Consider the following 26,603-nt stretch of genomic DNA (forward strand, 5'->3'; position numbering starts at 1 on the left):
CTCACAGATACACGGCAGGGCAGCGGACCCTAACAGTCCGTGTGACTCAAGAGCCTTCTTGGCCTTGTCTAGCTGCAGCCAAGGAAGGAAGAGATCCATAAAGTTACTGGACAGGAACGCAAGCACTGGAATACCCGCACATCTAAAAAGGCTCATCCCTGCTACACGAGGAGACTGCTTCAGCCCAGTTTTCAATCACCTGCATTCCAGAGCTTACACCTCATCATGTGCTGTTTCACTTAGTCAAGCTGAAAGTTTTGGAGATCTGCAGTGAATCCAAATCCATCAGCTGTGAGTTAGCCCAATAGTACCTCCAGCACGTTCTCTGTGATTCAGTCCACCCAGAGACCAGCCTCTCCCAGGTTCCTCTTCCACTTTCTGGTCTCTCTGCTGAGGATTCACCTCCTCAGCACTGCAGTCTTGGGCCAAAGTCAGCTTTTTCCCGGGCAGCTGGAGGAAGTTTCCTGTGTCTTGCTCATCCTCCAGGGAAAGGTTTCCTGATGTATTTCCAAGAGCAGCACGGGGATACCATTAAGACATCTTAGGAAGGTTCTCTACAACCAGATGTTCACAGCGATCTTCTTAGCCGCGCCTCCTGTTCCACGTTCAATCCCAAAAAGTCTAGAAGGAAGCTGCTGATCAGCCAAGATGGCCCCCACGAGAGGAACCTTTCTAGAAAAGCATGCTCCCAGGAAGCAAGCTGGAAAGAGAATTACAGCCTAAGTTCCCATTCTCCCCCATCGGAATTACATGACCTGCATGGAGGGGGGGAAGAGGGAGAGACAGGGGAAGTATCAAGCACTGTGAGAGCTGTCCATGCTAGGGGAATTCACCTCCCTTTACCAAGCCTTCCTTCATTCTAAGAGATCAGTGATGTGTGATACCACAGGGAGGTGAGGGCAGACAATACATTAAGCAACAGAGAGGTTGCTGCACAAAATCGACTGGTGTTACATTCCCTGCTCATTCAACTTCCGGAAAACTTCTTGGTAGAACTGAGGAAGATGTGCAAGCTGTCTCTTTCTCAATAGCAGTTCCACATCAGAAGTGGTGAAGGACATCTCCCAAGACCCTTTCTGGAATTGCAAGGGTATGGGAGTCGTGTGAATTTCCTAGGCTGAGATGGGCAGTGACACTGGTCTTATGCAAATGGAAGAAACAGCCAACTCCATGGAGTGTGCCCCTTCTCTCAGAGGCCACCTATCAGTGACGGCGCTAGAAACCTGGGATTCCACCGAGACCTCTCTCCTAAACCGTGAGGTCCCAGCACGCGGGACCGGCTATTACATTGTGACGGCAAATCACAAACATAAGCCAGAGTCTTCTAGCTCTTCCTCACAGGAGTATAGGACAAGTTAGAGAGTCAGGAATCCTAACTGAGGAGGGTGTGGAAGTGGTGGAAATTGCATTTGCATTATTTACAGATTAGCCCAGCATGGCATATCTGCCTTCTTAGTGGAGATGACCCAAGGCATTATGGAGGGCAAGTTGCCCACCCAGAGAAGGGTGACAGCGACAAGGTACTACCACTAACCAAAACACAAACATGGGTTAATGGAATAGAGTCCGAGCTCTGGTGGCTGGATCATACTTTGGAATGGCCCTTCATCCCTTCCTCACTCCCGGGCTCCCAACCTAAATGCCACTGCTTTTGAACACCTATGACATTTCACATTAGAATATGGTCTTGGCAGCAAGGGGAGGGGAAAGCCGGTGATCTCCAGGAGTCCCCATCTGAGGTCTAACTGAGCCGCCTCTGGCTTTGAGACAGCAAATCTAAGTACATTTTGGACCTCAGGAACCGGGGGTAAGAGTCTTTCTCCATGAGACTGTGTACTTTTCCCTGGGCTTGGTCAAAGCAAGTCAGGGAGGGTTCTTGCATGTTCTTCCTCGTGGCTTCTCGGGTCTGGAAGTCTATGTTTACCTGGAGACGCAAACAGAGAGCATGGTCACAGGCCCTCAAGGGCCAAGGTGCCTGGCAGCTGGTCCTATATAATAATTATTAATGACAGCATCTTAAATATGTAAGGTTATTCATGCTTTTCAAACTGCTTTCCTGAAGGTCATCCCTTTTGATCCCAGGAAGAATCCTGTGAGGTCTGAAGACCAGATATTCTTCATCCCAATTTATAGATAAAGGTACTGAAGAAAAGGGATACTAAAAAGCTGGTCTAATTTACTATGGAAAGTTAGTAACAGCCAAGGCAAAACCCCAAATTACTCAACTCTTAATCCATGGGTCTTCGCAATGTCAGGCAGAGTTAAACCAGAGACAAGCATTAATGTCAGTTCCCTAAAGTAAGCTTGCCCTTTTGTCCTTTCTCAGCTGCTAAGGAAACAAATACCCCAGGGAGAAAGACTATGTTTACAATGTACATCTCTGTTCCAACCGGCATTTATAAGGAACCTGTAGCATTCTGGCCCCTGGCCAAAGACCTCCTGCATCCCAAGTCAAAGCATAATTGAAGAGTTTTAGGTATAGAATGCACCTAAACTCATAGACAACAAATATTTGTCTCCTATAAAACTCTCCCAGGTAAAACTCTGTTTTATAACTCAGAATAGCAGTACATAGAAATTCATATTATTATTATAAGTAATTATAATAAATGATCATAAAATAATATAAATGACTATAATTACTCATTAATAAGCAGTGACAAATATTGAATAGGTGTTTGACTCCTAATACTCAGAGTGGTCTTGAAAGGTGATATTATAGCCTTTTACATTGGGGAAAATGTGATTCAGAGAGACCAGGTAACTTGACCAAGATCACACAACGAGTAAGTAGTGGAGCTGATACTAGAACAAGATTCCAAAGTACATGCTCATTCCATCAAGTCATGCTGCCTTCCACTAGGAAAACTAACATGGATTTACTGGCATCTATCTTGCAGAATCCCTATAGAAACACAGTTCCTGCTGGCACATGTTTAACTGACAGACAGCTAAAATACTCCCAATAGAGCTCCTTTTTATAGAATCCCTGGGCTCTGCACCTTAAAAGTGATCCCTTTTGTATCAAGAGCCGTCAGAGCAGTGAGGTTCATTTCAGAACAAAGTCCCCATCAAACCTGGCTCAAACCCCAGCAAGGAGAGAGAGCAATGGATGGAGGTCTGACAAGACCCCACCGCCAACACACCTCCCGCGGAGCCTGCACATCCACAAACTCCTCAAAGATCCTATGGGCCTTGGAGACCAGTTTTGCAGTTGACCTGGTCTTCTTGAACTCCTCACAGGCCAACCAGAACTCCAGGTTCTCTTCACTGAACTCCGTCTTCAGGAAGGCGCGGAACGCAGCCACCCCATCTGTGGATGTGGAGGGAAGTGGAAAGGAAGAGAAATAGGAAGAGGCTTAAGTCCAAGAACTGTAGAAGAAAGAAAGGTAGTCATAACACAAGAGCGGCCCTGATTGTCCAGCCCTCACTGCTCTCCTTCACATCCTCTTGAAGACTCCAGTCTCTTAAACACACAGGTAGCGTCAGAGGCAAGCCATGCTCCTCATTCAAGGATCATAGTGATATTCTGGAGAAATGTTTAGGAAGCCATAGGAATAATGACTATGGGAAGGCCTGGTCACTTCTAATCAGCCCTCGGTGGTGACTGTCTGTCCCCTAATGCAGAGTTGGCTGTCCCCTGGGTCTACTGGTGAGCCTGTGCTTCTAATGAGGCCAAAGTAATATACGTAGTCCATTCCCTGCACCAATCCAAGTCAACCTGAAAAAACAATCTGTCACAAGACAAACTGATGGGGGGTGGGGGGCAGTGAATGCCTCAGGGCAAATCCTTCACTATTATCAGAAAAATGTCTGAAAGTAAACACCCACTGAAATGCAGTCTGTAAAACCATTCCGTTATATGGAAGGGGTTCTCAGCCTCTTTTAAAAAACTTTTGAGGCCCCATATTTTAATGATTAATTCCATGGATGCTTTATTTTAAAAGATCTTGCCTATCAAATTATACATTTTAATTAAGATTAGTTATAATTTTTCTACTAAATGATTTAATGATTAACATATCCTTGCATTTTTCTTAATCAATGTCATGCGTATGGCCAAACAGAGCTTCCAATCGGAATAAGATGAGCAAGGTTATCACATAGATTTGGAAAGGGAAACAACATTCATTGAGAGCCTATGCATTCAGCCGATGTTTTTATTTGAAAATAGTTTTGATAAATTATCTTAACCCTTAACGCATGCTCCTCAAATCAAATAAGAGCTATAGCTTTCTACCAACTGTCCTCAGAGGAAGGACAGATACAGCCTAAAATAAAGGAGTGACTGCATTGGTTAAAAATGACTCTGGCTGGGGGCTTCCCTGGTGGCACATTGGTTTAAAATCCACCTGCCAGTGCAGGGGACATGGGTTCGAGCCCTGGTCCGGGAAGATCCCACATCCCGCGGAGCAACTAAGCCCGTGCGCCACAACTACTGAGCCTGCGCTCTAGAGCCCGCGAGCCACAACTACTGAGCCCACGTGTCACAACTACTGAAGCCCACGTGCCTAGAGCCCGTGCTCCGCAACAAGAGAAGCCACGACAACGAGAAGCCCGTGCGCCGCAACGAAGACCCAACACAGCCAAAAATAATAAATAAATAAAATTAATTAATTAAACGAAAAGACTCTGGCTATAATGTTTTATTTCTTTTCTAAAATTTACTAGAAGGACCGTATGTTAACAGTTCCTAATTCTGGGTGACGGACTCCCCTGAGCATCGAAGGTCCGTCCACAGGCGCTAGGCCCGGGCACTGTCCGCCATCATTCCGTGGATTGATGGCGCCATGTGGCTGACATAGTTAACTGCTTGTTTTTACTTTTCTGAAACATTTTTATTTCTCCTAATTAAAAAGTCATTGTTTATCTTTCAAAATAGACTTTTTTTTTAATTTTTTTAAAAATATTTTATTTATTTATTTATTTATTTATGGCTGTGTTGGGTCTTCGTTTCTGTGTGAGGGCCTTCTCCAGCTGTGGCGAGTGGGGGCCACTCTTCATCGCGGTGCGCGGGCCTCTCACCGTCGCGGCCTCTCTTGTTGCGGAGCACAGGCTCCAGACGCGCAGGCTCAGTAGTTGTGGCTCACGGGCCTAGTTGCTCCACGGCACGTGGGATCTTCCCAGACCAGGGCTCGAACCCGTGTCCCCTGCATTGGCAGGCAGACTCTCAACCACTGCGCCACCAGGGAAGCCCCGAAATAGACATCTTAATGCCCACCCTAGAACCATAGTTATAAAAGTCAAGACTTTTAATTGTAAGAGCCAGGAACTTGGGAGAGAAAAGGGTGTTGATGAAAATCCCAAAGCTAAACCTTAAATCACAAAGAAATCTAAGTGTGGAGGCCTGAGCTTAAAGTGTTTAACAAAAGTAGGGGTGGCCGTGAAATTTACCACCCCAGCCAGGACATTTCTGGGAGTCAAGGGGGCCACTTCTGTTAATTACACAGGGACAACAGACATAAACCATGACCACCATAGGCAGAAACCAGGACACATGGTCACCTGAACAGTAAGACAAGGAGTCTGGAGAAAGCAGAATATGATATAAGGTTGTTTCCCATCAGGCAGGATGGAAATAAAACTGTCCCTGTGCCAGGCAGGAGGAGAGTAACACAGTTTAGACTCATACGAAAGGTCTGCTCAGTGCCCCACTGGCCCTCATTCCTGCACTGGGTTCAAAACCCTGAGAGGAGGACATAGAAATCCGAGATAAATTCAGAATCAAAGTGAGTGTGAAGCAGTGGCGTGGCACTAATTAGGCAGAGAGATGTTCTGAAAAGCATTCATTCAATTCAACAATTTTTTTTAAAAAAACCACTCATGAACAAAGTACTGTTCAAAATCTTGGGATACATCAGAGAACAGATCATAAAATCCCTGTCCATAAAATCCCTTGTGGGTGCTCTTGTTGCCATGTCTTGTCTCCTCCAAGTTCTCATAGAGGAGCTCTAGAAGTTTCCTCAGGCTCTAAAAGAACAGGGGTTTGAGAGCTAGCATGCCTGTCAGAGGCTACAGGCAGAGGTGGGAGGGAAAACCACCTGCAGCTGCGGAAGCCTCTGAGACTCAGTGCCAGTGAGAGCCAAGGGGCGTGGGCGGGGCTGCTTCCGCGACGTGGCCTCGGAGCAATGACCAGTCCACACGTGATAAGCGCCAGGGACACGATCCATGACACAGGGAGGACACAGGGCAGAGGCCCTCCCCTGCTGCCTTCCCGCTGCGGTCAGGGTGTGGGAAGGAAAAGGTGCGGGGCTGGGGGAACCCTAAAACACTATGCGTTTATCTAAAGGGGCAAATGTAAAGTGACTCAGAAGAGTGCCTCTGAAGAGCCCGTTGTTTTTAAACCAGACGAGACTAAATTCTTTGAACTGAAAACTTAGTTTGTTGTTTGTGTTAGATTTTGTTCTGCTTTCCATCGAGCAAAAATGGGTGCTTGTGAGCAAGCTGAGATCAAGAAAATTACCTCTCTGCCTTCCTCGATGCTATTAGAGAGGATCGCCCTGCTAGGGAAACTGTGTGGCCTCACCCTACCCAAGGTACAGACGTTATCTCCTTGCATCAGATCTCAGCTTTGCTGGGTCTTTGTGTGGATTAAAGGAGATGACACCTGCAGAGTACCCTTAGGAACGTTGCTTTACTTCTTCCCACTTTATAGATGAGGAAACATGCTTAGAGAAGTGGATTGGCTGAGTTCACACAAGGAATAATATGCAGCATTTAAAAACGTAAGATAGGGGCTTCCCTGGTGGCGCAGTGGTTGAGAATCTGCCTGCCAATGCAGGGGACACGGGTTCGAGCCCTGGTCTGGGAAGATCCCACATGCCGTGGAGCAACTAGGCCCGTGAGCCACAACTACTGAGCCTGCGCGTCTGGAGCCTGTGCTCCGCAACAAGAGAGGCCGCGATAGTGAGAGGCCCGCGCACCGCGATGAAGAGTGGCCCCCGCTTGCCACAACTAGAGAAAGCCCTCGCACAGAAACGAAGACCCAACACAGCCATAAATAAATAAATAAATAAATAAATAAAAATTAACCAAAAAAAAGTAAGATAGCCTAACTACCAATCCAACAGAGCAGTAAGGCCATCCCCACTCATTCATTCATGCATTCATTCTTTCACCCATTATGTGACCCAGGCATTCTGCTAAGAGCCTGGGCACAAAGCACAGGCACAACTAAGTGCTCACAGAACTTTCAGTAACAGAGCAATTTGAGCCAAGATAACATAATTATGGTAATTATGGTATAGATGATAAGTGATATGCTAGGGAAAGCGTAGGTGGCTGTGAAAGTACCCAGGGGGGGCGCCCGAGCCCGAACTGAGGGGGAGAGGGAAGTCTTATAGGAGGAAGAAGCTTCTAGGCTGAGATGTGAAGCTGAGGAGAAGGAAGCTAAGTGAAAAAGGAAGGGAAAGAGGAAGAAGAGGCTTGCAGAAGGGGGGAACCACAGGCACAGAGGCCTACAATTAAGAAAGGTTTATTTGAGTAACCAGAAATAGTTTAGTAAGACTAGTGTTTAATAATAATAATAATAATGCTAAAATTATTGAGCCTACCTGTAGAATAGACATACACCAAGAGGCCTGTGAAAGAGCCAGAGACAGAAGGATAACACAGCATTCCAAAAGGCCAGGGAAGGGAACATTTCAGGGAGGAAGTGGCCACTGTGTCCAGCGCTACCCAGAGGTCAAGCTAGATACAGTCTGAGAAGCGGTGGTCTTTAGACTCGGTGACAAGATTCTGGAACCACTGGCAAGAACAGTCTTCGTGGTGTGATGAGAGCCCTAATCATATTGTGGTAAGTATAGTGGGGAATGAGGGGGGAGGAAGTTGAAACAATGAATTCAGATGCCTCTTGCAAGAAGGGGAGTAGAGAGATCAGACAGCACAGCTGGAGGGAAACAAGAAGTCACGAAAGAGGTCTGGGGGGTGTGTGTGTGTGTATGTCTGTGTGTGTCTGTGTGTGTCTGTGTGTGTCTGTGTGTCGTGGGGTTTTTGTAAGATAGCCTTGGGTGTGATTAAACGTTGATCTGGCCAGAAAAGACTTGTTGAGCGGGAGGAGTTGAAGTTAACGAAAAGAAAGTTTCATTGATAAAATGTTGCCTCCAGGAAGGTAGGAGAAATAGGCCTGAGAACAGCGCTGTGATGGAGAAGAAGAGGAAAGGCTGCACGTGGATGCGGGAAAGTTTCTAGTTTGGGTGCAGGATGTTGAAGGAGTTCCCATCTGATATTAGCTGGAGAAAGTGGTAGGAAATGGAAATGGTACAGTTTTTCTTTCTTTCTTTAGGATCTGGGGCAGGGAGTTTTATTTATTTACTATACGCCATGCTTTTTGCTGGAGATTTTACAAACAGCAGCTAAATTTATTTTCACAGCAGTGCCGATCCACAGATAGCACAAATGACCCACTCTCATTTTCCACAGGAAGAAACTAAAACTTACGAAGTCAGATACATTTTCCAGCCCACAGCTGGCAGGAACAGCCAAGTTTCCCTACCGTCCATATGACTCTGAAGCAAGATCTTTCCAGGTGTGTTTGCAAGCAGAAGGGAAAGAGCAAGGGAAGAGAGCAATTAAAGGGGCAAAAGAACAGTATCTGGTAAAGGCAGATTCTAGAGAAGGAAAGGGTTCAAGAAGAAGTGGATGAACTTGACTTCCTGAAAGTCAAAAGTAGAGAAAGAGAGGGGGGCAGATGGAGATAGAGAGAAATGGTCCAGGAAGGGACATATTTGAGATGCATCACGGTTGAACAGCTTTGATCTTCTTTATGAATTTGGGATGAAGGCCCTGCAGGTGGTCTGCCTCCATGTGCCAGATTTTGGAGATACGGTAGAATCAAACCATATAAAGTCACCACCTCACAGAACTTGCAAGCTAGTCTAGTGCAACAGACATTAAGCAATCATTTAAAATAATTAATTGAATAATTACAAATGTAGTATGTACTGTGGTGGGGACACCTATGAGAGTGAAAAGAGTCTGGGAACAGCTACTCTAGAAAAAAGAATAGGACCCTGGTAGGAAACAGGCAAACCATTACGAAGACCTAGATTTCAGTTCCTGGAGAGGGTTACGATGCACCAGGAAAGGAGCAAGACCTTTTAGTTTGGGGGTGTCCCTGTCATTCAAAGACAGGAGCATAGGGACTTCCCTGCTGGCGCAGTGGTTAAGAATCCGCCTGCCAATGCAGGTGACACGGGTTCGATCCCTGGTCCGGGAAGATCCCACATGCCACGGAGCAACTAAGCCCGTGTGCCACAACTATTGAGCCTGCGCTCTAGAGCCCGCAAGCCACAATGACTGAGCCTGCGTGCCACAACTACTGAAGCCCGTGCGCCTAGAGCTCGTGCTCCAAAACAAGAGAAGCCACTGCAATGAGAAGCCCACACAGTGCAACGAAGAGCAGCTCCCGCTCGCCGCAACTAGAGAAAGCCCATGAGCAGCAATGAAGACCCAATAAAGCCAAAAATAAATAAATTAAAAAAAAAAAAAAGACAGGAGCATCAGCTCCAGGCTGGCAAATGGAACCTGGAGAGCAGGAAGGCACCAGCAGTTGGGACACTAAAAAAGAAAGAGGCTAAGCTGGAGGTAAAGAAAAGTTGAAGTTAGAGAAGGCATTTTTAAAATAACCTCTGCAAATAGGTATTGAGCACTCACTTTGGGCCAGGCGCAGCACCAAATGCATTGTGAACCTCGTGGCAAATACACAGCATAGGTCCTGATAGTTTCACCATTTCCCAGTAGAGAAAAATGAAACTTAGAGAAGTTAAATAGCTTGCCAATGGTCACGCAGTTAGCAAGTGGCAAGGATGCCAAGCTGCAGAGCCAGCATTCTTATGTGACACAGTGGTCCACTCTCCAGCTCTGCACAACGGTGGGGCCCGAGGGGCGCCTGCGCCAGTGATGACTGGAGAGCCGGGGAGGGAGAGCCATTGCACAGCACGAGACAAGGAGGCCTCAAGCAACAACACAACAGTGACGACATTTCCAGGAATGATGGCAACAGATGAGGTGGGGAGGAAATGAAAAAAGTCACCAAGGGAGGCAGAGGAGTATCGGAGAGTAGAACAACATAGAGATAAGAATGGGCATGGGCAGTAGCATCCGACTGAATTACAGCAGCTCAGACTGACTCAGTGGGGATGGGGATTTGGAGTAAAATGTGTGGTGAGCTCATACTCAGATTGCAATTGTCTGGCAGCTCCGTTGAGGCAGCCTACTGACCCTGCCCATCCCTCCTGGTGCAGGAGCACCAGTGTCTCAGCCAGAAGCACCAGTTCTGATCACAGGCAGGCTGCCCATAATTGGCACATTCAACCTCACTGAGTCTCAGCATCCTCGTCTGGAAAGCGAGGGTGGTGGATCTCATGAACTCTCCCAGGTAGGGTTAGTGCTCTGCTCTGTGCCCCCATCACAACTTTGATGTGCCCGTGTCACACACACAGCTCTCAGACGATGGTTTTCCATCCTCCTCCTCCTCCTCCTCATCGCCGTTATACATCAAGGACTTACCCCAGGCCAAGTTCTATGGTATCCAATCTACATATCAACTTACACCAACCCTATTATCAAGGCAGAGGCTCTGGAGTCAGACAGCCTGCGTTTGAATCCTGTGTGACCTTGGAAAAACAGCTTAACATCTCAAAGCCCAAGGCTTTCTCACCTTGGAGAGTTTAAGTGAAACGTCTGTGGTCCCTTAGACAGTAAGGGGTGGGAGGTGGATTTACACACACATCTACGCGACTTCCGAGCCCACTCTGCCTGTCTCTCCTCTGGTGACCACTGGCAGGCCCCACGTTATCACTTCCTCTAAAGGAGGGCTGGACGATAACCCCAAATCAGACAGTATGCTGCAAGTACGCCACAGCAGGCCAAACACACCATTTGGCTCACAGAGCTGGAGATTCTCCGGCAGGACAACACCTGCCATCACCTCCTCTGTGGCGACAATGGAGGCCATTAGGTACCACTCATAACCTGGAATCTGTCTAAACTCTCTTCTTTCCCGCAGCTCTGATACCCACCCTACGTGTCCCTCCCAGGATGCAGGGGCACCTCAGAGAGCAGACAGGCATACTCCCCCACCCTGGCCCGGGGACACTCTAACAAAGCACAGCTGAGTGACCTTGTACAGGTGCATCCTGTTCACGGGCAGCCTTGATCCAAACTGTGTTTGCCTGCATTTCCAGGGCAGGCTTCAGAGGGAGTGGGAGGGCAAACAAAGCAAAATGTAGCACTTGAAATTTACCAGGATTTCAAGGGAAGAGCTTGAGGAGAGATGAGGAAGGAGGGGAGAAAGGCCTAGGAGGGTCTGGACCCGAGAAGCGGCATTGCAGCAAAGACACACTGAAAACCTCATGGAGGCCTGCACAGACCGTGGGGATCCCCTCCTCCTCTGCTTGCCCTCCCCTCTCAGCCCCTCTCCCCATCCTTTCGTACTCCCAGGGCCGGCTCTGAGCAAGGCAGGGTGGAGGGTCACTGTGCAAAGAGAAACTTTATCCCGGAACAATGGAAGTGAGATGGGGTGGAAGCCTCCCTCCACCGCCCCATGGCTGCGGGAGCCCCTCCCCTGCCCCAGAGCAGATGGCCGCAGCGGGCCTCTGTGTACAGACCACTTGTCCCCAACCTGGCCCAACTTTCCTGCTCATGTGACCTAGCCAAGGAATTGCATGAGGCTACAGCAGGATTCCTTCTTCCCATCTACATCTTTTCCTCCCCCTTCTATCACCTCCCGCCTCCTCCCAGCAAGCCTTTCGTCTGGTCCTCTCCCTAACTCCTCAGCATCTTTCCCCGCTCTTCTCCCTTTTCTTCTGTCCTCCGTCCCTTTTCTCTCCTCCTTCCGTTTTTCCCCTTCTCTCCACCAGGACCCTCTCCTTCCCTTCTGCTTGTCCATAAACTGCAGTTGGTTAAAATACAGGATGCCGGTTCATCTCTGAAAGGCTCATCAGCATCTACTGGCATCTCTCAGAGTGAGCTGCTATGTTAGCTGTGCTTCCTTTGCCCACACCTGCCATGCACCATCCACCCCCCCTTACCCACTCACCCCCCTGGGGTATCCCAGACTCAGATCCCTCCCCAATACTCAGAGAAGTAGAGTCCCCCCCTCCACCACCCCCACAGATTACAGGCTGCTGGAGAGTGATTCCTCTCTGACCCCTGAAGCTATTCTGCCTGGGGCTGTGTCCTGGCTCTGTGTGACCTTGAGCAAGATGATTAACCTCTCTGTGCCTCAGTCCTCTCCTCTGTGAAATGCAGATGCTAACAGTACTTCCCCCATGGGGCCGTGGGGAGGAGGTGAGTTAATACACGTAAACAGCATGCAGAGCCTGACACTAACACAGTGATTGCTCCACATGTGTTTGCGATCATTATTCCTGTACTTTGCTGGCTTAAGGAATCACTGGACAGAATGTAACATGCCTACTACCAAAAAATGACCCTGGTAACTTAAAGATGATGGGTGAGTAACCGTTCAGGAGAATGAGAGAGAAACAGGAGGATCTGCCTTTTTTTTTTTTTTTCATTTCATTTTCATTTCACTTTGGCTTTCTCTGCATGACCTTCTAAGTCAAGACACTTAAGAACATCAAACATTTTTGAGATTAGTGTCTGTTGAGTCGCAGGAAAGGAAAGGATGGTGTCCACAGTTCCTGGAACACTGGACAGAATTTCGGCATCCTCCCGAGCAAGCACGGCATCTCCAAGAACACTCCAGCGGCCGCACACGCTGTCTGCTGCCGGCATCTTCCCTCTAGTTCTTTGATGCAGGGTGCTTACATAAGAAAAGAAACTGGGTCACTATGAATGAGCAGTGCAGCTGGTGCAGCAGGGAGGGTGGCTTAGGTAACAGTTCAAGGTCCAGGAGCCCTGATTTAGCTGGCACTGGGGGTGGGCTTGAGCCTAGTTCAGTTCCCAGGCTTGGAAAAAAAGATCACAAGAATGATTTTTTTTTTTTTTTTTTTTTTTTTAGCTTTCTGTTTGCTAAAGTATAGTCCCAAAGACCAGAGTCCTCTTGCATCCCTGATCAATTGGGAAAAAATAAGCTGGTTAATGGATCCAAGGTCAGACAAAGGAGAGGAGAGGACAATACATTCATAAAATCTAGGATACATATACTAATGACGAAGTCAAAACCTCTTTGATTCAAAACCAAGCTCACTAATTTGAAATTTGTGATGAGAAAAGCACCAGGATCAAAGCCTTTCTTTTCTGTTATCTATAAAATGAAGGTGTTAAAGCAAATAACTGGGGCTAAGAAGATTTAGGTAGGAAGATTATTTACAGAACAAACTATTTCCAGTTACTGACATTTACTGGCAAGCAATTAGTATGCTAATTGTACTTCAGTCTTGCGATTCGCGTAATTTTCTTCAATGATCTCTACTTCGTTAGTATATATATAGCAAGATGATAGACTATGATAGTAGTAGGACTTGGTTGCTAGACTCTTTGAGTCAGAAAAGACATGGGACATCCTATGATCCAGCCCTACACGGAACACAGGGAAATGGTGAGGCCCTGGGGTTGCATGGCTTCTTATTCCTAGGACGTGGTCACAGAAGAGGAAGGAGAGCCTGGGTCTTACAACTCCTAGTCCAATGTTCCTTCTTATTTTATCAAGCAGAAACTGAGTCAAGTAACAGAAAAAACGTGGTAGAGCCTGTATCTGCAACTATTGTAAGAAACTGGCAAGGGGTTTTTTATTAAAGGGGTGACAAAGGAGATGTACCCCAAATAGGGTGAAAGTTTAGCATTCACAAATGACTCCTTTAAAACAAGAGAAGTATTATCAAATCCCATGGACACCAGTCCACGGCCTAAAAGATTTCAAAAATTAAGTGTTTAGGAATGTTTTTCTGGTTGGTTTGACATAACAACACCGCAGGGACTCTCGAAGAGGAAACATACCAGATTCACCTACTGGGCTTTTAAAAACTACATCCCAGACGGATGCTCTCACATACATGGAGGGGAAGTTGGGACAGTACGAAGAAGGGATGCCAAAACCTCATGTGGCAAAAGGGGGTGAGGTATTATGAGATTGGAATAAGCCCACTGGTGGTGCTGACGTGAACCCCACCCTACCCCCAGAGTTCAACCTCAAGCTGCCTAATGGGATCAAGAAGCTGACACCATCTCTAGCATATAGGAGTCACGAAAGGCATGCGTTCTCCATGAATTTAATGTTGGGTTATAATAAAAATAATAAGAACATTTATCCTTCATGGAGCCCCCGACCATGTACCAGTCATCATGCTTAGCATTTCACAACCGCAGTCACATTTAATCCTTGCAACAACTCTACAAGGTAAGTCTAAGCACTCCCCTTTTACAGATGAGGAATGTGAAGTTAATAGAGTTTACACGATTTACCAAAGGTCACAGCTGGTAAGCAAGAGAATGCGTGTCCAAACACTTTCATTCAAACCTTTTTCAACAAGCTTTTAATAGCTGCCTTGGATATTCTTGGCACTCCTTCTATAAAGGTTAAATGCATCCGTGTTCCTGGATGCAAATAAAAATTATAGCAATATAGAGAGGGTGGCAAGGAGGAGGAGAAGTTTCTTTTCTATCCATCTCTAGTTCGAGTACCTCTTTCTAACTTTTATCCTCACTTTATGCAGAAAGCACACCTGCCATATTTGTTTATTTACTGTGTACACTCTCCACCACGCCTGCTACATGTGTGGACTCTGCAATACATGGACGATGTCTCGTTAAAGGGATGTGCTGCCTCAGAACTTTGGAGAACGGCAGTACAGTCTTTAGCGTGTTTCTTTGAAAGCACAGACCACCTGCCCCGCCAGGAGGCTCCAGGTTCATAGTTTCCCATACTTGTGTTCTGGAGCAGTGTTTCTCAAGCTTCAGCGCACATCAACATTATTGGGGGGCTTGAGCAAAAACAGACTGCTGGTCCCCACTCCCAGAGATTCTGATTCAGTAAGTATGAGATGGGACCCAAGAATTTCCACTTCTCACAGGCTGCCATCAGCTCATCAGCTGCTGGTGCTGCCTTCCTTGGATCCCACTTTGAGTGACACTGTTCTAGAACCTTTCGGCTTGCAGAGGGATGTGAGGAGAGCTGCGTGACAGGTGGAAATCTGTTTGTTAACCGGTACATTCTAGAGCTAAAGACCATTTGCATGAACAAGTAAGGAATTTCATGAGCTGATAATTTTAGTGTTTGCTTGTGTGGGGTTTTCTGCTTGGTTGCTATGTGACCAGGTCACTTCATTCTATTTTTCTATATCTCAATCGTTATCCCAAAGGGGCTAATTTTTTTTTAAACTAAAAGCTTCTTTACTGCTCTCTTTTGCTCAGAGATGAATACTAACTCTGCACATGTAAAGCAGCTTTCAATTACACTAGTCCATGAACCTAGCCTTCCCTTGGCCTGGCAGGGACGGGTCAGCCTGGACCCCCCATGCGCTGCAAACAATGAAACAAAGCTGAGGACCACGTGGAGGCCCAGGGGGAGGTGCTCTGTCATCCAGGTGGGGGATCAGGCTGAAAGAAAGGGGGAAGAAACCCTGTCTACACCTTCACCTTAAAACTGGGATGAATTTCAACTTTTACGTCAAAAAACAAAACAAAACAAAACAAAGACAGGAGGGAGGGGCAGAGGGAAGGAGGGAGAATTGATTCAGAGTTAAGGACTGAACGTCCTACTAAAAGCTGGACAAATAACAAGCATATGCCTGAACCTCATGAGGAATAAAAGCAGAAGACACAGAATTTTGTGCTCTCCAGCAACCTGTCAGAAAAGATTTCCCACAAGCTGGGAGCCTTCATTCTCCCGAGTATGAACTGCAGAGGTGGGCGCACGCACACATGCCCCTGGGGACAGACTAGGTGCACACACACAGACAGCAAGTCTATAATTGTCGCTGGATGAACAGGAGAAAGATGCCAAATTAACACACATTAGAAATCCCTCCCTATCTAATGAAGCCATCAGCACTTTCAATTTCATTTTTCATTTGTTAGTTAGGAAAAAAAAAAAAAGAGCACTTAGCAAGTGGTTATCTCCCAGACCTCCACGGGTGCATCTTTAGCTCTGCGCTGCACTTGTAAGCAAATGTAATTGGAAATAAAATTCCTCCCCAAATATTTACGTTCCAGATTTTTTTATTCTAAAAAATAGTAAAAGTTGCTTTCTTTTTTTCCTGAGATTTGAACCCGCAAGGTGCATCCCTGCCCCGTGGGATCCTGCCAAGGAGAGGAGAAAGCTTCATAACACAGGTACCTTCGCCTCTCATCGGGTTGCTCAAGCCATTTCAACTCTCAAGCAGTTTTTTTTTTTTAATTAATTAATTTATTTTTATGGCTGTGTTGGGTCTTCGTTTCTGTGTGAGGGCTTTCTCTAGTTGTGGCAAGCGGGGGCCACTCTTCATCGCGGTGCGCGGGCCTCTCACTATCGCGGCCTCTCTTGTTGCGGAGCACAGGCTCCAGACGCGCAGGCTCAGTAATTGTGGCTCACGGGCCCAGGTGCTCCGCGGCATGTGGGATCTTCCCAGACCAGGGCTCGAACCCGTGTCCCCTGCATTGGCAGGCAGATTCTCAACCACTGCGCCACCAGGGAAGCCCTCTCAAGCAGTTTTACATAACCCTGCAGGCAGCGTGGTCTCAAACCACCTGCCGTAGGTGACTAGTGACTGCCAATCCTAGTGGTTGGTACAGACAGCATCCTAGAACAATAGGGCAGAACTCAATCCAGCCCCCTTGGATCCAGATCCTTCACTGTAGAGATGAGGAAACAGATTTTCCAAGACACTGAAGGATTCCGTCAGGGCTGCCCAGCTATTTAGCAGCAGAGCTGGGTCAAAATCGAGAGGTCTGACTACCAGTCAGTGTTCTTAATTCTGCAGAAGTACACTCCCTGATTAAATGGAACAATGCTCTAAACCAAAAGCGGCCCTTCTGCTCCGGATCGGTGAGGACGTCTAACATCGACAAGGTGGCATTTAAGAGGAACACTGAATGTCAGGATTCTATTTGAAATCTTGAGGCCCCCTAGTCTTAGCACGTGGCCTTATTTCTTGTGTTATCTGTATCTATGTCTGTTTTCTCGGAAACCTGCGTTCTCCACCAGGGCAGGACTGTCCAGTTCATCTTGGGGCCCCTCTCCCATCAGCTGCTTAGCATAGATTTTGTCTGTAATGAAGACTCAGGACACCTTTTTTAGAGTAAATGAGTGCCCTAAACATCCAGGCAGAGCAGGATGGCAGAGATGTTCTGTAAACTGAGAACGGGAACAAGAACAATTATGTGAATTTTCCGAAATAGAAAACTCAGGGAGGACAGCTGCCTGGAGAATTACCAGGGAGTGGGCTCTAGATAACATGCGTTTTTCCGTGGCCCAGTCGTTCAGTCATTCTCCTTTCTTTTAGGACACTTTGTTGTTTTAATTGAAAGCCCTGCACACCTCTGATCAACTGCTGTCCCTCGTAAGAGACCAGCACACCTGTAATCCCTTTGGAAAAGCTTAATCAGCCCCAACTGAGTCACAGTACTAACCCAAATTAATTAGACTTGCGGAAAGTTGTCAACACTCTTGGAGGTAGGCTGGGCTCTGACCCTCCACAGCTTCACGGGAACCTTGCAATTCTGCCAGAGGCCCCTGAATAAAAGCCCCTTGCTTCTCAAAGACATTCACTCCATTGGCTTTTTATTTCCGTACTAGACAGAAATAAAAACGAGCATCAGACTCCAAGAAGGAGCACAGAACTTCAAAGTTCAAAAAGCTTATTTCTGTACTGTTTTTTGTTTTTTTTTTTCTTTACAAAGAAGCGAAGCAATCTGGTGTTGGCTTGTAACACTCCTTAGTGGAATCCCCAACTCAGAAAATTGTGATTGCATTCCTGGAAACCCAAAGCACCCCTGATAGAAGCAGAACCAAGTGTCTTTAGCTCTCAAAGTCATTGAGTCAAACAAACACAATTAAACCTCTAAATCACCGCAGCAATCCAAACATACCGTAAGCTTCCATCCACTAATTTTACCATCATAAACTCTGTCTATAAAGGCTTCACGTTAATCGTTGGCAGCGAAACTTGAATTTTTATTCTCAAGCCACAGTTATTTTTCATTTGAGAAATACAAGCATCATTTCTGAAAAACTCCACCATATTCTTACAAAACACCTTTGCATAGAGAACCCAAAATCATCTAAAGTTGTCCTCTCATGAAGATTCTCACACCCAGGTGACAGGTAGCACACAGGTATTTCCATCCCCATTTAAGAATGAGGAAACGGCCTCAGTGACTTAAACTGAGTCAATCATGAGGCTGAAATAGAAACCAAACTTCAAGATGACCTTGAATCAAATCCAGCCAGGAAAGAAGGTGTAAATTGATAGTGACACTTGTTTAGCCTAATGTGATTCCAGAAAATAAGTCGGAATCGCCCCATAAAAAACAACTATCAAATCCTAAGTATTATCGTACATATTCCATTACCTCGGCAGATTCACCACAGAAGTTTGCTGTTTGGGGGTATAGCCATATGTTATATGTGCTGTTCTCTTCTGCTTTATTTTCTTTCCTAAGTGTAATCCATAGAACACTAAAATGACTATTTGTCTCACAAAATTACTTGCTACGATATGTGCTTATTCTTAAATTTTGCATTTCGTTTTAAAATCTAGTCAAAAGCATTCTTTAATTAGTACTAGGATGAGGGGCATAGTAAGAGGGAACCGCTCATCCAGATGAAAGCAAAATCACTTCTAAAGACATTTTCTGAAGACTGAGGGACTCCATCAAGGCCATCAACTATCTGGTAGCCGAGCTGGGTCAAAATCAAGAACACAAGCGTGAGTACCATACAATGCCCTTCACTTTGTTGTATCAGAATTATGCCCCCCAAGTAAGTGGAAACAACGCTGTAAACTAAAAGAAGCCCTTCTGCTCCCAGATCAATCAGGACTTCTAATATCAGCAAGATGAATTTATGGGGAGCCCTGAATGTCTGTGTAAAACCTTCTTTTCTCTTCAAAAGACACTTCCTGACTCCTATTCTCCCACTCCCATGTTTTTCATGCCACTAGGATGTAAAGCCCAAGGAACTTGGACTTGCTTATGATAAGAAAAAAGCAAGAGCTGAAAAGTCTGGCCGCCATCAAAATGCCCTTCCCACGCTGCAAAGTGCACAACTCTTTTTGCCTTTGTGGGAAACAGAAGGCATACAAGATGAGGAAAGGGGAAAATGGAAGAGGAGGGATAGCAGAAGTGTGTACAATAAAACTTGTACCCAGTCGGAAGTTGAGGGGTATAGTACAGCTGGGGTAGTAAACCCCCCAAATAAGGAGGGACAAGAAAACTCAAAACTCTGCCAACTCAAGTCAATAACAAAATGCATAGAATATTCATTTGACTGATTAGTAACCTGAGGCTCTCCAGTGACTTGGGGGGAGGTCATCTTAGTTTATAAAACAAGCTTTGGATGGAATCTAGACTGTCATTCCCATTGAGCACATCACTGCAACGCCCTAAGCCAAATTCTTTCTTGCTAAAGTTGCTGAGAACATGAAGGCTCCTTGGGACCATCCTTTCAGCTCAGAATACAAAATAAGGGCCCTCTTCCCACTGCATTTAAATTATGTTTTCTTGTCTATAGGCCCTCTAGCCAGGAGGCTCTGTGAGGGCAGTGACTGGAGCTGTCTTGGACACCAGGCACAGTACCTGGATCATGGCAGGTATTTGATGCATCTTTTACAAAATGAATGATTTGCCGAGACCTGATGAAACCTGAATTCTACTTACACTTATGGGAGAGAAGCACATCAAAGGAATCTGCCCACCTCGTAGCTTCTTCTGTGGATAGTCTCCTAGGAAAGAAGAAACATCTGTCTTGAATATTTCTGAAACGACCTCCTCTCCTTCAGCCACCACTGAGATTTGCTCAGGAGAATAAATCAAAACAATGGAGGGCAAATGAAGATCATACCTGGATTCCTACAATCCTGTCGCTATAAATGTATATATTCTTAAGCAGCTGATGGAAAAATCTCAGGATTGGAATTCTGTAAGTTTACTATGTTGGCTTTCAGTCTAAAAAGCAAAACTAAGGAAGCGCATCATTTAAAGATGTCACTGTAGGGGAATTCCCTGGCAGTCCGGTGGCTGAGACTCTGGGCTTTCACCGCTGAGGGCCCAGGTTCAATTCCTGGTTGGGGAACTAAGATCCCACAAGCCAAAAAAAAAAAAAAAATCTAAAAAAATAAAAATAAAGATGTCACTGTAAACCAACTATACTTCTAGTTAATTAATTAATTAATTAATATGTCACAGTAACAATGGAAAGAAACTGGACTTAGAAAAAGTTAGGCTGAGCTCCTGACTCCATCTCTTACTGTCACCTTAGTTTCCTCACATCTGTAATGGGAATAACGGCACCCATCACAGAACCCCGTGAGGGTTAAATGAGGTACCATCTGTGACATCATTTAGCACAGTATAGGCACTGAATCCAGATTATCTGAACCTAAGCAGAATTTTAGAGTAGATTTCAGTAATTTGTTTCCAAACTGAGAAGCTCAGATTGACAACTAAGTAGAACCAAGAAGTATCCTACACTGCAGCTTTATAAGGGTGGTGCATGATATGGTTTTCTTAGGAGAAAAAGAGGGTCCCTATTCTGAGATCGTTAAGCCATACACTTTGAAAAGGAATATAACATTTTTTCATTCATGTTCAGAGATATAAAAGGAGCTGCCAAGAGGCAGGAAATTATTGTCACTCGGCTCATCTGTTCAGCCATCTACCAGAGAAGACGAGGCTGTATAGTCCCACAGTGGGCATCCCATGGTCGGCACCCCGGGAATGCTGTGTGGCCATATTACTCACTTCAGAGCACGGTTGGGTTTGTCGGGAAGAATAGCTGTGAAATCACTACACGAGTCGGACTTGTGAGACAGGCATCCCAGTCGAGTCCTCATCCCTTTGTTCCTGCAACAAGCACAGGGGCAGAAGGATGGGGAACTGTCATAATAATAACTGTCAGCCCCATAAAGCGCCCCTGGAGTTCCTGTGGCAGGAGCCAGCACTGCCCCCTCCCCTCCTTCCCCAGGTGGCCCCTGAAGATCTCATAAACAAGAGGAGAAACACCTAGAGGATCAAGGGCAATACTCACTCCCCATCTTGACTACCGGAATAGTAATAGGTCCCCTACCCCTAGAGGCTTAATGCTTTTTAAAGCTGACATGCAAGTTGATGGTAAGTCAATGAAGGTCGTTAGCTTGGAAGAATTTCTAAATTAGGATTCTCTGTGGGGAAAGGAAATACAGTGATGACATAATAACAATCCACATTTCGCTCTCCCACTAGGAGGGCAAAGTAGCAGCAGCAGCAGCAGTAACTCCTGATTACAGAGCCCCAGTGGTACCCATATGGAGAGCAGAGGGATGCTTGCATGATACAGGGATGCATGTCATAGAATCTCAGAGCACAGGCAAAGTATGGGGCTTCAGTGCAGGTCAGTTCTACCTCAGGTCCTTCCTACCGATCCCACAAACCTGAGGCTATACATGAATGGCTACAGACCAGTGAGGACTGATGCCTACAGGTGGGGAGGAGCTGTGGGTACAATCAGCCATTAAGAACCAGGGTGCTCTTTGTCAGTACTTTCACTTAACTAAGTTCTCATACACCTATTTATACTTTGGTTTATCTCAATCAACATATGTAAAATTGTAACATGCATGCTTAGATTTCTCATATTTTTTATTCTCCTAAGGACCAGACACTTAGTAGTTATTTGTTGTGGCAGATCCAATGAGAAATTATGCTAATGTCTCTTTCTGACTCTAAATATTAGGCCACTTTTACCTTTCACCGAGATTGGCAAACTACAGCCCTGCAAGATACATGTTTGTGTAAATAAAGTTTTATTGGAATGCAACACCCCATTTGTTTACATATTGTCTAAAGCTGTTTTTGAACACAAGGGCAGAGTTGGGTGGTTGCAACACAGACCGTATGGCCCACGAAGTCAAAAATATTTACTCCTTGGCTCTTGACAGAATAAGTTTACTGACCCCTGGCCTTTAACCATGGCAACTCCTCGGATGGAGGGTAAAGCTAAGAGGGAGGGGTTTGGGATAATCAGGACTTAAGAGTGACTGATAAAAGGGGACTGCCACATGCACACTGGTAACAGTTTGCCATGGAAATTGTCCTAGAAGATGTCATTCTCTTTGTTGAAAGGAAGTTCTTCCAGCCTGGCTTTCCCTTCCTCATTTTCTCAAATCCTGGACCTGGGCAGAGATGTTAGATCCAATTCAAGCTCTTTCTTTTACTTCAAATGGGTTTTCATCCCTGACCCTGGTAATTGTTCACAGAAATCTTATCCAACAAATGTCTACGGGGGTGGTATTACATTTGGCAGAGATGGACAACACTTGTATTCCACAGTCCATCTCCGAGGAGTCTTTTAAGGCCAGAACATTCAAGTTCTCAGAAATATCTCCTCTTCTGCACAATCTGTGCCCCTACCGCTCATCTCAGCCAGGTGCATTGTGAAGCCATCGATTTCCTGGCATTTCAAAATATTGGCTACAGCCATTCTCCCTTCCTTGACAGTGAGCATCTCATGTCCACTCACTGTTACAAATCACGGGGTGCCCCAGCACTAGGCTATTGTGGCAACTGATTAAGGGCCCTTGAGTCATCACATTCCATGAATTCAAGTGCAGGTCCTGCCCAGGCTGTACCACAGGCCAGAACCGACTTAAGAGTGAGTCGGTTCATTCCTTGGTGCCTCAGAAACATCAATCATTGAAGAGTCAGGTCGATGCCCCTAAAGGGCAATTAAGAGGATTTCAAAAAACAGCACATCCATGCAAGCCATTTAACAAGGTTTAGCAGGGGCCAGGGTAAAGTGTGCTACTTGTTACCAAGACAACAGTAAGTCTCCCAAATAGTTCGCAAAAATCTTCCACAAAATATTCTTTGGGGCAAAATAGTTCTATTTTCCATCTTGTCTGAGACTTAACCTTTTAGACAGGCCTGAAATAATAGGAGCAGAAGCAAGAGTCAAAGGTTAAGGTCACTTAAGAAAAAGACTAGACTTGCCCTCATGTTTCTTCTCTACCCCGGAAACTCAGAGACCCCTAAATGGTTCCATGCACACTCATGCACAGTCCCACCCCATAAGTCCCGGCAGAGTGCGGGAGGGCCTTGCAGATGCTGCTTGCAAGGCCCCAACTTTGCAAGGGGCGCCCGGGGAAAGACAGCGCCGTCCACACAGGAGGCCTGGGGGACGGACGCCAGTGGTCCACCCACGGCATTAGGAGGCTTGGAGCAGGCTCAGACAGCAGGGGAGGTGGGAAGGTGGAGGAAGAGGAAAGTGGCAGGGACGAGAAGAGAGGTTAGTATCAGTTACCTGCGTGGCATCAGTAAAGCGGCCATACAGGCACCCGCTTACGGTTAACCCTCTGGCTGGTGTGCAGGGACGTCAGGGCGGGAGATAAGACTGCGGGGCACAGGGATTTACCCTTTCACGTCCTCTCACCTAAAATCAAAGAATCTGCTGTAAGAGCGGGCCCCCTCTCTTATCTGACTGCACTACAAGTCCTCGCAGGTGACTTTCTGCCAACGGAATACCTCCCCCCACACCCACCCCGTTCCCCACGAACATCTGCTGGTCCTGAGCAAGGGTGACCAACCGGGGGTGAATGAGGACCAGTTGTTGGGTGGCTTCACATTGCTGCCTGTTGGTCAGGAGGTCCTGCTTCCCCAGCCACTGGCCATCAGCGTAAAGTGGGACACGAGCCCCCGGGGAGGAAAGCACAGGCGTGGCAAGCCAAAAATTACAGTTCTCTGTGTCTTACTCGAGTGGGACCCAAGTGACCAGCCAGCCCTGGGTGGGGGAGGAGTGGTCAGCACTTGCTCCAGAATCCTTTGATTGGCTGCTTCTCACCTTCCTCCAAGGGAACGTGTCCCAGAGGTGGGAGTGCCAGAGCCTGGGGAGGGCGTGAGCGGGAGGAAGGTTTGGAAGAACTCCAAGGGAGGCTTGTCAGGCACTGTCACCACTCAGGTTTGCTCCTTTGCAGGGATCACAGGCACAGGCTGAAGAAATGAATATGCAAGTCACTCTTTCCTGCCCATATGGAGGCTGTCTGACCTTCCACATTCTGCAGACTGGCCTGTTCCCGAACCGAAGCAGGAAGGGCATCAGGGAAAGGGGGTCTTGAGGTGGAGGCCTGATAGACTAATAATCTGTCTCTCCTGAGGGTCCCATTCTCAGAGCATCAAACCCTTCATTCCCACAGAAGAAACTGATAGGAAAAAACACATGAGGAGAGCAGCCCACCAATAAAGGGTTCCCCTGGGGAACCGTGACACCAAACATAGAATCCATTTTTTAAAAAACTTAATTTAGATAGATAAGGTTCCAACACGACCTATGCAGGTGAAATTATTTTGATATTACCTAGAACATTTCACAAATACTTTTGAAAAAAACCTTCTCTAATAATACTATAATCAGTCAAATTAAAAGACTGCTTTGTTAAAACTGGGGAAAAAATTTAGTTAGACTTCGTGTAAAGGCTCATCTCTGGGAGACCGAGCCAAGGCTGTGTTCCCTGACAGCAAGGACATTTCCTTAATCTTTGTCCTAACCGTGCATACACCTGCTTGCCCAGAAGTCGGGAAATCAAAGCCCTTTACAGCTGTAAGGGTCTCTAGAAATCATTGTTTGGGGTACCTTAGCCTTGTTTTCTCTGACCTGTGGGATATAGCCCCAGAGGAGGGGGAAGCCTCCTTTATTACCTTGGGGCTCAGCAGAAGCAGGTGCTATATCACCCACATTCACAGCAGGCAAGGTCACCTGGGGCAGTTATCACCTGGTCTCCTGTCACTGCCTTGTCGCTTTTCCCATCCCACTGCTAATCCACGCTGGCCTCCTAGAGCTGCTGAGATGTCTGCCTCTCTCTTCCAAATCCAGCACTGGCCATCATTGCCCTTCAGCCCTTCCACCACCCCTTATATTAACTTAAAGTCGATTAAGTAAGAATCTGCAGGATACTCTGACCCCACCTTTCTCATTCATCCCAGCACCTAGGGGCTCTTATCCCATTTGGCCCTCGACTTCTAGGGGACAGACTTTGGGGTCACCCAGAGCCCAGGAAGGCCGAGGGTATGACAGCACCATGCTCCATGTGCCCTAATAAGTGGGCATCAAGTTACAGGTGACTCTGGGGCAGACAGGGTGGGACATATTGGAAAGCGAGGATACTCAAGGGAAAAAAATGGTTAAAAGCAAAGAGCAAAGATTTATAAAGAGGGGAAGAGAAACTAAGAGCCTCAGCGGGAAGAAAGCAATCAATATGCATGGAGAGACAGGTTAATTAAATATGCATAATGCAATCAGCCCACACGGGCACCCAGAGAGGAAAGAGAGAAGCCAAAGCAATACTCACTGTCTTTGACCAGTCCTCATGGCCTGCGGGTCTTTGCCAACGGGATAGTCAGAGAGGTTGCGGGTAAGGAGCTCTGGGGAAAGAGTAGATCTTTCTCTTAGCAAGCAAATCCTTGGCGGGTGAAGGGCATGTGTGCATGAACACAGAGGCACATTTGCACACGCACACACACACGCACACACACACATATATTCACATTGCATACATGCACAACACACCTCCCACCACTTGAGCCGGGCAGCAAGCGGCCCCGCCGAAAGCTCTGCTCTCTGCTTGTCACATTCGGTAAATACTGAAGCAGCCTACACCCAGCGGGCGGCGGCTCAGCTCCCAGGCACAGTCTGCACGCCCATCCTCATTGGCAGGATACAGGAGGTGCCCCTGAGCAGAGCTCGCCTGGCACTCCTCCCGCACTTACGTCTTCAGCCTCACTAAGTGCTTCCCTGCTCCTCTGGCCGGAGCTCAGCAGCTCAGGGGGAAGTCCCCACAGCCCAGAGCTGCCCTCCTCTGCACCCAGAGGCTGCCCAGGGGGCAAAGAAGCCAGAGGTATTAACTCTTTCCCGCCACCAGTGAGCTGAAAATCAAGGGTCCAGGGGGCCTCTTCTAATACGCTCTGCTGCTGGCCGAAGGCTGGTTGTTGCTTAGGGAGCAGGGAGCGTAAAGATCTTGCCCCAGACAGCTGCTGACAGCAGGAGCCAAGCCGAATCAAGTCTCCTAATGAACCAGGAGGAGGGGGCTGTCTTGTTGGGTGTGACGTGATGTGATAAATGCAGACAGCAAGAAAGCCACGGGGCAGGTCACACATATAAATTCCACCCCCTTTCTCCCAATGTCTATTGTGCTGCACTACCGAGCCAAACCACACAGCCCTGAAATTACCCCGCTCTGCCACATCTCAGCTGTCCCTCTTACTCTGCAGTGGCATGCCTCTCCCAGCCCGTCCCGCTCCCCAGCACCAACCACACCACTCCTCACTGCCTAACGAGAAATCTCCACCTCCCCAGACACATGTATTTCCAAGTCGATGCTCCTGCCTCTCACCTGGGTTTCCTTACAGTGGAAATTCACCTCTCTCCCTCATCCATCACCTAGCAACTTCCCCCTACCTGCATTTGTTACGGAATGAGACTTTTCCCTTTGTTCTGCCCAATCTGCATGTTGTCTCTATTTCTCTGTCTTCTG

The 26,603-nt window shown here is 46.9% G+C and overlaps 1 protein-coding gene across 3 annotated transcripts; it reads right to left on the reverse strand.

The window, feature by feature from the left end:
* Positions 1 to 1,733: 1,733 nt before the first annotated feature.
* On the reverse strand, positions 1,734 to 25,717 carry RGS8 (regulator of G protein signaling 8). Of its 3 annotated transcripts, XM_007175188.3 has the most exons (7): positions 25,640 to 25,717; positions 25,422 to 25,494; positions 23,381 to 23,509; positions 20,845 to 20,946; positions 19,762 to 19,826; positions 3,147 to 3,313; positions 1,734 to 1,924 (listed from the first exon to the last, which is right to left on the reverse strand). In XM_007175188.3, exons 3-7 carry the CDS (start codon positions 23,404 to 23,406, stop codon positions 1,742 to 1,744), a joined length of 543 nt encoding a protein of 180 aa, XP_007175250.1. In that variant the 5' UTR covers positions 23,407 to 23,509; positions 25,422 to 25,494; positions 25,640 to 25,717; the 3' UTR covers positions 1,734 to 1,741. The 3 variants fall into 3 exon arrangements, with proteins under 3 accessions (XP_007175250.1, XP_028020572.1, XP_007175249.2); XM_028164771.2 differs by lacking the exon at positions 23,381 to 23,509; XM_007175187.2 differs by lacking the exons at positions 23,381 to 23,509; positions 25,640 to 25,717 and having other exon boundaries at positions 25,422 to 25,621.
* Positions 25,718 to 26,603: the final 886 nt, after the last annotated feature.

The sequence above is a fragment of the Balaenoptera acutorostrata genome, chromosome 1 (genome assembly GCF_949987535.1).
Source record: "Balaenoptera acutorostrata chromosome 1, mBalAcu1.1, whole genome shotgun sequence".
Lineage (NCBI taxonomy): Eukaryota > Metazoa > Chordata > Mammalia > Artiodactyla > Balaenopteridae > Balaenoptera > Balaenoptera acutorostrata.

Coding starts and splice junctions, on each gene's coding strand:
- RGS8 (XM_007175187.2), bottom strand. CDS start 25,609: ATGTGTGTGTGTGCGTGTGTGTGTGCGTGTGCAAATGTGCCTCTGTGT. Junction 20,947..25,421: donor ATGAGGACTGGTCAAAGACA/GTGAGTATTGCT, acceptor TGCTTGTTGCAG/GAACAAAGGGATGAGGACTC. Junction 19,827..20,844: donor AAACCCAACCGTGCTCTGAA/GTGAGTAATATG, acceptor CTTCTTTCCTAG/GAGACTATCCACAGAAGAAG.